Source organism: Ruditapes philippinarum, unplaced genomic scaffold (assembly GCF_026571515.1).
Source record: "Ruditapes philippinarum isolate M1 unplaced genomic scaffold, ASM2657151v2 ctg5557_1_1_1_1, whole genome shotgun sequence".
In the NCBI taxonomy this organism is placed as follows: Eukaryota; Metazoa; Mollusca; class Bivalvia; order Venerida; family Veneridae; genus Ruditapes; species Ruditapes philippinarum.
The window spans coordinates 36,321-47,202 of NW_026853253.1; the positions used below are offsets into that span (position 1 = coordinate 36,321).

The 10,882-nt window shown below is 35.2% G+C and overlaps 1 protein-coding gene across 1 annotated transcript; it reads right to left on the minus strand.

Annotated features, from left to right (window-relative positions):
- Positions 1-446: 446 nt before the first annotated feature.
- On the minus strand, positions 447-9,920 carry LOC132736297 (uncharacterized). The gene is made up of 10 exons (XM_060723400.1): positions 9,476-9,920; positions 8,681-8,861; positions 8,190-8,291; positions 7,905-8,006; positions 7,392-7,558; positions 6,954-7,009; positions 6,207-6,917; positions 2,395-2,587; positions 1,824-1,955; positions 447-1,552 (listed from the first exon to the last, which is right to left on the minus strand). Exons 1-10 carry the CDS (start codon positions 9,903-9,905, stop codon positions 732-734), a joined length of 2,895 nt encoding a protein of 964 aa, XP_060579383.1. The 5' UTR covers positions 9,906-9,920; the 3' UTR covers positions 447-731.
- Positions 9,921-10,882: the final 962 nt, after the last annotated feature.

Sequence of the window (10,882 nt, forward strand, 5' to 3'; positions counted from 1 at the left end):
GAAAATTATGACCAAGTGTATGTTTTCGGCCTTTCCCTTTCTGGATCGTGTAAAATTTTCCAGAGTTGAACTACAGAAATGAGCTTATTTTCAACAGATATTGCAAAAACATTAGAAATTTGGTACTAAATTGTAGTACATTTATTATATTATCAAAATAAAATATCATTTGAGTGACAGTATTTGCAATAAAACTTCTGAAAACAAAAATATGCTACCATTGTCACTCAGAAAATGGCCAAATCGTGAAAATGTAGACTTGTACTTCAATTTTTCTAAGAATTTTCTATAACCTACTTACAAGGTCCAGCCAATTGAAATACATAGAAATTATCTAACATACCATAAGAGAAAAATAAGAAAAGAAAGACATCATTTACCATGTTGTTTGTAAAATATACAGCATTATATTTGACAACCCCATAAACTGATTTTGGTCATTTTTCATCAACAGTACACATTTCTTTATGTAAAATTCAAAATACATTTTGAAAAGTATCAAACATTCTCAAAATGACCTAATTATCATGAAGCTATATTCTAAGCATTCTATAAATATGTTAATTACTGTATATACTGAGTAAATGTAAAAAATGTCAACTTGAAATGGATCTCAACGTATTGTTCTGACTTTAGAAAGAGCACGACCAGTGTACTAAACTGTATTATTCCCAAAGTATCACCTCTGGAGCAACACAGAAGTATATCATATAAAAATGCTATGTCACACACTAAGTCCTTGAAAAATACTGTGCAAGGGCAGGGATAACAGTTTCTAATGTTCTTTTAGTATTAGTTACTCGTGGCTGACCGTCACAGTTCTTCATCACGAAAATGTTCCGAAGACCATCTTCGCCTTGGCGCTTAAAGATGCACCTTAGATGTTGTAGGTTCAAGCCGGATGCAGCAATATTCTCGGCTGTAGTTAACTTACACACACTATTATAAATCAATACTCTAAGTGACGGCAAATTCTTTGATTTTTCTCGACTGCACAACTGGGAATTGTACACAGATTTTGCTGAAAATGTGTGCGGCAGCAGATCAACAGATAATATGTCCAAGTGGTGAATAAGTTTACCAAGAATTGTGACATCTTCTGAAGCATTATGAGCACAGTATGAAGCTCCCAATAGATCCTTTGCAAGGTCTTCCTGTTTGTAAGACTTCCTGTTTGGGTATGCTTTTCTAAATATAGACAGTGAATCCGCGCATCCAGCAACACACTTACACATTCTGTCCCTCAATCCTACATTGTCACATGCCGTCAACAAAACAGGAAAGTCAAATCTTCTGCCATTATGCGCAACCAATACAACATTCTGAAATTTTTCTAACCAATCACAATATGATTTCAAAGCTTCATATATGGAATAAGCTTCTACATTAGTTCCATTGTACTGCATCTTGTGATCCACCATTCTTAGGCCGGTCACTTCTTGTGCCTTGTCAGATATGGGCAATGTAGGTAGAACATACATATTGAAAGCTTTCCCACTTTTAGGTTCTGTGGCAGCAACCTGGGTAATATGTGGGATCTGGCCATCGTGTACTGAAACAAACAACACAATTATTTATAAATAAATAAACAATTTTGAGCTGTTTTATGTGCTCTTATAATAATCTGAGATCTTATTCTAATTCAGCTTGTTCCAAATAAGGATAAACCATTCCTGATATATTGCATATTTTTTTACAATTATATTTTAAGAGACAACTAATCACTCAACCTAGTATTGATTACGATAACCTAAAATGAAAGCAACTGTGTTACAGTTTTCACATGATATATATCAACAAATTTGCAATACAGGTCTACTTACTAAGGCCAGTTGTCTCCAGGTCAAAAGCAATGTATGTAGGCTGTCCTGTTGGCAGCACTATAGGTTTGAAGTCACCACGAGGGACTGGATCTGGCAGCTTTTGGATGTCAGCATCATCTGAATGCCCGATCTCTGAAATACAAATAATTATATAGATTAGAATATAACCTATAAAAGGAAACAAAAGGTAATTTGCAAACTTTGATTAGTAATGTTTATAGTTTCAAGCTCCTAATGATGTTCGAAGGAAAAGAAGAAGGAAAACACCAGTACCTGCAAGACTGACAGTATTTTGTCAAAATACATGTATATGAGCCGTGTCACGACAAAACCAACATAATGGGTTTGCGACCAGCATGGATCCAGACCAGCCCATGCTGTTCGCTATCAGTTTCTCTACTTGTAATAGAGTTGGAAAGCGAACAGAATGGATCCTGATCAGACTGCATGGATGCGCAGGCTGATCTGGATCCATGCTGGTCGCAAACCCATTATGTTGGTTTTGTCGTGACACGGCTCATATGTTTGTTCTGTAAGTAAAAAAAAAAACAGCACAAATCACTTTACCTACCTGACTGATAGGACATGCCTTCAAGAGCTTCTTGAGCACCTTGTGTTATTGACCGCTCTTGTTTTAGTTGTAGTCGCCGCCGCTTAGTCGATGGCAGTGCTGATCTTTCCTGGACACGCTTCCTATGCTTCTGGCATTTATCTGCATATCTGAGGCTGTGGACACCAGGGGAAAGACCTGCCTCGGAGTGTACCTGACAGCAGTAATAAGATTATTTAGCACACTTTAAAATGACATATTCAGTCAAACATGGATATTGTAAGAAAAGAATTTTCTTGATCTATATATAAACCCAGGCAAAAATAATTCAGATAAAATGGGAACTATTCATAAATCTTTACTATTGTTGAGGAAAATTGCATTATGATTTTTGTAAAAGTAACACCATTATTCAATAAAATATGAAAAACAAGATCAACAAGGAAAGGCGGCGTTCAATGAACGCAACCCCCATATGACCCAGCAACAAGAATCAATGGCAAGGAGCCCGGGCGGACCCCAAACATAAAAAGGACAGGGCAACGACACGTTAATCATTAAATGATAAATAATTTGTAACTGATTAGGAATTCAAAGAAAATAATAATAGGCCCACAAAGGGGAAGGGGACAGGAGACCCCCGGTGGGAAGGGGGGGGGGTTAATCAAAGAAATAAAAATTAGAGGCAATGGGGAAGATACTTACCGTAGACGAGAAAACAACAAGGGACACAAGCAAAAGTGTCACCAAAACAGTATGAAACAACATAGACATACATCTGAGGAACACAGTTGGGCGCCGCCTTGGAACGGTCAGCAGCATAATAATGACTGCTGGGGAGTTTAAACCGGTTAATGGTGCACCAAACCTCGCTCTTAGCCCCACCATGTTCTTTTAAAACGAGACAATATAAATAAAATGAATCCCCGCCAAGTCAAATTCTAACAGTTGTTATAGATACACAAGGTGAATAAGCGAAACATAAATGATCATGTAGAAACATATAAAAGTAAACTTAGTGACCATTACAAAAGTACTCATTGTCTTAAATGAAAAAAAAGATCAACGAGAAAATCACCTACCAGGGCCCGACGAAGCAAGGAAGAAGACGAACATTAAGACAATTTAGTCACAAGGGCTTTACGAAACTATCCATCATAGAGTCTCCCACTTGGTCCGTCAGATGCAATCAAAAGAGGAAAGCGTAGTGTCCAACTGTAAAAGGGTTGAACACTAAACATGCAGTATGTCTTAAAATAGTAGGGTCATAACCTCTTTTAATAAAACGTTTAATAATTTTAGTAAAAACAGCAGAAAAATTACCATGACCCAAAATCTTACGAAGTTTGTAAACCACATCGCCATAAAAACCAGGCTGGCTAATCCCTTGTCGCAGAAGAGTTTTTAAATCACTATTGAATTTAGAAGTTAAATCAAAGTTACGATTGTAAATTTTAGTAAAATATTTCCGTAATTTATGATAGCGGTAGCCCTGTTTTAGAAGCTTGCTGGTAATAAAAATATTCCGCTCGTTGAAATCCTTAACGTTGTTACAAGCTCTAGCGAATCTAATTAACTGAGAAACATAAACCCCGTAGGATGTTGCATGGGGTACGTCTCCATCCAAATGTGGATAATTAACTATACAAAAGTCAAAGTCATCTCTTTTATCATAAATTTTCGTGTGAATAAAATTGTTTGTTGATAGTAATATGAAGATCCAAAAATGATGTACTAAAATTTCAAGAGTTTGTTTTATTAAGTTGTAGTTCATGCGGATAAATGTCAGACACCATTTGATCAAAATAAGGATTATCTAAATTAAAAATATCATCAAGGTATCTGGAAGTATTATTAAATGCGACTATAACATATTGTTGTTTCTCTTCAGAGAGACTCAACATAAAGTCTCTTTCATAGCAGTACAAAAACAAATCGGCGACCAGGGGTGCACAATTAGTACCCATAGGAATTCCTATGATCTGTTTAAATAGGGTATTACCAAACCTGACATAAATGTTGTCTAAAAGAAAAGAGAGTGCTCTACAAACTTCGTCACAGGTCCACATAGTATAATGTTTAACAATACCGTTAGTAAAAAAAGCTTTGTTCGAATTACATGCTAGGAAGGTAACTTTTTCCCGTGCAAAAGTTTTCTGAATTAGGGAAATTAGTTTATCATTGATTAATTTATGTGGCAAAGTTGTATAAAGTGTAGGAAAATCGTATGTACTGACAGTTGAAGCTTGAAAGTTATTAATTTTGAATTTATCCAGGATTTCACCAGAATTTTTATTTGACCAAAAGAGATGTTTGCCTGTGTTTTCATAGACTTTATCACAATATCTAATTACATGTGTGTTTTAATGGCAGTCAAACAAGACGTCAATAAAATAGAAAGTTTTACTTGTAGTGCAAGATGTAGAATTAGCAATAAATCTGGCTTTGTAAGGTTTTTTATGTAATTTAGGAATCCAATACATAATAGGAAGTTTGAGTTCTTTTTCATTAATTTGGACTTTAAGATTGGAAAAATTAGTAATATGATTGTTTACAATGTCTTTTTCGGAGGCAGATGTTTTTAGAATACGCATTAGTGCTATTTAGTTCCTTATGCAAAAACGTTAATGTAACGGATTCGTCAAACAATTATAATATTATTAGCCGCCTTGTCCGCTGGCACCAAAAACAAATTTTGAATGAAAAGCTAGAATATCTTTTTTTTCAGATGTCTTAAAGTAAGTCTTGGTTTAGGTGGCAAAAGATGTTTCATTTCCACGATAAAAATTAATACGTGAATCAATAATTTTAAAGATGTTACGTTTCCATGTAACTAGAGCATTAACTATCCGCATTTTCACGACGGCGACACCATTTGACCGAAAAATCCTCTATAGATTCAGCAATCTGACCACGACAAGTATTAAAATCAATCTCAGAAGGAATTCTGTATTTAGGTCCTTTCAAGAATAAGTTACGAATTCTTTTGTCTGCAATTATATCAAAATTACCAGTGATTATATGGCCAAAATCTGAATTACAGAATTTAGAAGTATTGCAGTCTCAAGTTGTTGGAGTATTAGACTGAAGTTTGCTTTTCACACCAACACTTAATACATTCCATCAAGGTGCATAGTGGTCTATAAGCAATATTTTTCTTCATTATCACTCAACATTTTCAACAGCAATTGCTTATATCTTTATATAAAAGTCATCTTGTGGATTGTTTGTCTCATAAAACTGACTGGCATACAGGTCCTATCTGCACAAAGCATAACAGAAAATTAATGACAATCTTTCCAAAGTTCTAGATAAAAGAGTATTTACCTTATGATCGTCACCTGTCAACATCTTGTTCCTTGAATAATAACAGTGCTGAACTGGAACAGCTGAACAAAAACAACAAACTTCAATAAAAAATTAACATCAATCAACCGTCAAACAAACATTCCAACATTATTTTGGCAATACATCCAACTAAATACACTTCCATGAATTATTTTTTTTCAAAGGCTTAAACAATCTGAAAGAGACTGTTTTCTCTTTCTCAAATATAAATCAATGCTTATTACTTTATGAATGTTCTTTATTTTTCGAGTGATGGTTGAAGTTTGCCAAAATTATGCATGAAAATTCACAAATATACAGTATGTAATACTGAAAACAATTAATACCAAGGAAACAGGGTTTCCAGAACTACTATACCACAAATGAAAGGTTGTTATGACTTTCTTAATTGTTGTTCAAAACTATGTCTGTACTGGTCTAACATTTGTAAATAAAATAACAAGCAAACTAAACAGAACAAACTTAAACAGTAACAAGAGATTTACCTTTGAAATGTAGTGACGCCCTTCATTGATGAATGCTGCTGTGGCCTTCACTCTAAAATCCAAAGATTCTGAATTCCCATAATGAAGGGACTTTGGAGCCCTCATGGTGACCTCTCTGTTGGCATGCTCGCACTGCTGACTCGAACCGAGGTCTGCGAGCTGGGGAGCCTTCATCACAACTGGTTCAAACAGTTTTTCTAGCTGAGATCTAAGGTGGTCGTCCTTCAGCGGTCCTTTGTAGGGCAGGCTTCTGTGTGAGTATTTAACACTGCGGTCACGCTTGTACCCACACCATCGAGGCTGGCACATTGTGTGGTCTGCGAATTGATGAGGTACTAAAGCTTTCAGATTTTCTTCTAGTCCCTTTGGATCACCTTGATTCTTTGCTAGAATATACTTCACACATTTCTGAATGTGTAGGATCACTAACTTACTGAGCTTTGTGCTTTTGTCCGCCTGAAGAGCATATAGCTTCTTTCCAATGTTTTTCACTATATGATTTCTGTCAAATTTCTTTTTCAAGCTAATGTTTGATTTGGATTTCAGACGAGCTATCATGGTGTTATCTCCATCGCCTTCAATCACTTCCACAGTGGTTCCGTCCTTGTGTAGCTCAAATACACCCCGCTCACTTTCCATAAGCCTGGCACTTCCTGTGTGATCATGAACACAACGATGATTTCGTACTGCCTCTGAAGGTCTATTCCTTTTCTACCATTTGCAAACTCCGCATGTCCTATGACTAACGACTGCTTTCACTACTTTCTTTCCATACTGTGCCTTGCTCATGAAGAAGGTGTGAGCTGTAAAATTAACATATGAACAACTAATGACATATGTGTATCATTTTGCTTTCTGTTGGAGAACTTAAACATCTATTTACAAAAAGCAACAAGAAATATTAGAACCCACCATGAAAAAAAAATCTGGAAACAAAGTGATCCCTTGGAAGCATTAATCACAACAAAATTACATAAGAATTCACATTCCAAGATGGTAGTCTTCTCAGAGCAAACACTTAATCAAAACATTGCCTACTCTCTCTATCTTTATCCCCTCATACACAATCACAACAAACTAAGTACATTTCGATTGCAAATTGCCTTAACGGTTAAAATTTTGTATGTGTTTAAACACTCTTCACTACTGCTGGTGTTGCGATTAAACTGGTAACTTATTACTTACAAGTCAAGCTGTCAAAGCCACGTTTGTGCCAGGCAGTATCTACCGCACAAGACATTCCTGTTCTAGAGTGACAAGGGAACTTCGATGCCAGACACACTCGACTTGATGGTGTTTTCTGTGCCCGAGACAGCATTGGATGTTTATGTTTTCTAACTTGATAACGTCTCCTGTAATATGCAGAAGAAATATCCACACTTTACAATTAACACCAATAAGTAATTTTTGAAAGACAAAAGCTTTCCTTATTTTATCAGAATGTGGGTCAGAATATTAACGCTTTACATGTTGGGAAAAAAATGTTGTCTGCTAAATGTTGTCTGGTATATGTTTTTTTGGCCATTTTTCTTAACAATTGGTAGAAATAGTGTCTGAATGGCTTGGAACCTGTCCAGATGCTGATTTAATTGGCATCTGCTCTAATTCCAAGCAGTTTGCAAAGGCCTGTGTCCTTTTTAGTAAGGTTCACTTCATGATTTGACAGACAGTTTACAATATTAGTACTCTTTTTTGTACCTTTTCAAAGCGGAGGAGTGTCTCACATCATCAGTTTCATCATTATCCTCATCTACATCAGTCCAATCATCATCCACCTGGTTGTCAGGTTGTAACATCAATCTAGCGAGTAAAGAAAAATAATAAGCAAAATTCTGTGAGAACTATATATAAGAATGGAATGAACAGTAAACTTGTAAATAAAATGCTCTCAGCTGTGAAAATTTATAAATTATAGATCTGTTATGCTCCTGCTTATGATAATGGATATCTTTATAAATGCTATATGACTGTAAATAGACTTACTTTAGTTTAGGGGAGACATCTGGAAGTGGACATACACCAAGATCTTCGATAAGGCCTTCCATCCTGTCAGCAGCTCTCTTGGACTCAGCTTCAGCCACTTCCCTGATATATAAATGCTATCTTGACCGAGTGTAAACAAAAACATTTTAATGTTATGTGTCAGGGTTCGAAATGCCCGGATTTTTCGAACCCTGTTGTGTTGACAATGTCATCTTTATAGTTAATTGATTATGATGATATTTATACGATTATCAAATTTAAATGTTTTGTTATATTCAGTCTAACACCCATTCACAATAGTATTTTTTAAAATGTACAGCCAGACTGTTCATCTAACCATCATTCATGGGAAAATCCAGTTCAATACAAAGAAAACAAGCATTATAGCTTGGCATTCCCAGAGCAAATCATCATTCAATATCCACATTTTCATTGACCATGTAAATGAACAATTTAAAAATTGTTGATGCAAGCAATTATCTGAAACTTACTTCATTTCTTGATGGAAGGCATCTTTGGCTGCCTCGCGAGTTGACATGTCGGCCACATGTTCAACAATGTTTCCAGCCCGTCTCTCCATGGTCTTTAGGTTTTTGTTACTAATCGGCTTCAGGTTCAATGATGCCAGGAAGTTATTTACACGTACGGGCCCACCTAAACTGTCAATCATTGCTAAAAAATACCAAACAATAGAAGTAATGAAGCAAAATGTTTGATTGAAACCATTTACATCTAAATCTTATCATTAAATTGGCAAATATTATATGTCTTGATGTAACATCCACGAATGGTCACATGAATGGTCACAGCAGTACGCTCGACCTATTATTGTTATTCGGTATTTTGAAAGGATAATGCCACAGTTTTTATGTATGTATTGCAGCATAAGTGTTAGTACATGTGCAATATGAATACAGCTTACTTACAGTAAAATGTGTTACAGGTTTATTCACACATATTCACACATAAATTTGTAAATAATCACTCATTCACTGATAGTGATATATGTCATCATAAACAGCTGGACATTTAATAAGTTCTTGTAGTTCGTGACAAAGCTGGGGGGAGTGTAACAGTACAGAGAAATCATGTACAGATGGGATTTAGACATGATGAATGATGTAACGGTGCAGTTTACTGCTAACATTAATTGATTACACTTACAGAAAAAAAAACTGTCAATGTAATTAATCACTGGTATCATACACAATATAACAATAGCTGTATACGTGGTTTTTTATTTATTTATTAAAAAAAGACTTAACTTAATCGTCTAAAATACATACCGGTTCCCAGCTTCGTGTTGACAACAAAACTTGGAATTCCCTTCGACTTTTGCTGACGATGTGTCTTCCCATAAGGAACAATGTTAATTTCTTCACAGTCATTATTTGTACATTTCACATAAAGGTATCCCCCAAGACCCCTCTGTAACCCGCCCACAATGTTAAAAAGCGTCAGTGGAACTGGTCCAAGACCACAGAATTTGCAACTCTTTAAACCAGAAAGAAGAACATCAAACTCCACGATTCTACGACCTGTCTTCCAGCCCATCCTTGACACATTTTTAGGCAATTTCGGCTGGCATTCACAGTCTTGTCCATTACACAAATGTGCTCCAACATAATTGTGATCTTCTATAACATTCGACTGTTTCTTTAATCGCCGAGAATTCACAACTTTCTTGTAACGGCCTGTTTTATCGCGGACTTTCATTTTGACATTTACGGTGAAGGACTTTTCATATAATCTCTAAACAAAGTGGTGGATTTCAAACATCCGATAATTTCAACGAATCGTTGGGAATTTGGATATTATATTGTTAATATACCAAACAAATAGCAGTTATTTAATTTTTGTTTACAATACTTTTTACGAAAACGCAATTTGTAACGTTTATATTTTTTAGAGAATAACTAAGCCGACCTAAGCCGAGTAATCCCGAAGTACCTCCGTAACCGTTACGAGGAAGGGCGGAGTTAGGCGAAATTTCACGATCTAATGATGGGTCTAAGACCTTAATTTTTGTATTTTGTTACAGTTTCAAAATAATAGTTATTTAATATACTTTTCTCAGTTGGCAATTGGTATAACTATAGACCTTTTTACGAAAAAAGCCATGCCCTACATAGAAAGGAAGTAGACATTCATACACAATTCCGAGTTTGTTTAAGGTAAAAAATAGAAAATCATATAAAATAGCTTTTAACAGAAACACGAAAGATGCCTTCATAGCTTTTTGGCCAAGATTGCACAAAAAGGCATTGGAAAGACGATTGTTTAAGGATTCCCCCTTACGATCACTGACCTGACATTGAGATAATTTTTGTAAAATATGTGGAAATATATATATTAGCAAATAAAGAAGTCAATTTAATTGTTGTTCAAAACGTCCATATTAAAAAAAAAATTATTACATATAATATATAACATTTTTATATATTTTATAAACATTTAAAATCGAGGTTAAATATCATTCTGAAAAATAGTCGGAACACGTGATATAATGCATTTTTAGTTTTCAGTTAAGCTAATTTTATCCTTTATCCAACTTGACTGAAATGCCAAACAGAACATTTTTAAGTCACATAGTATATATTTAAATAAGTTTTCAAACTCTTGTGAAGTTAAAATGGTTGTAGAATAACACGCATTTTGTCCGGTTCCTTGTTACACATGTAAATGCACGTCAC

What these genes read in the sequence shown, in the direction of transcription:
- LOC132736297 (XM_060723400.1), bottom strand. Translation starts at nt 9,905, where the DNA reads ATGAAAGTCCGCGATAAAACAGGCCGTTACAAGAAAGTTGTGAATTCT. An exon ending in AGAAAGTAGTGAAAGCAGTC is followed by an intron (nt 6,918 to 6,953) that starts GTTAGTCATAGG and finishes TGCAAATGGTAG; the next exon opens with AAAAGGAATAGACCTTCAGA. An exon ending in CCTGGAGACAACTGGCCTTA is followed by an intron (nt 1,553 to 1,823) that starts GTAAGTAGACCT and finishes TGTTTGTTTCAG; the next exon opens with TACACGATGGCCAGATCCCA.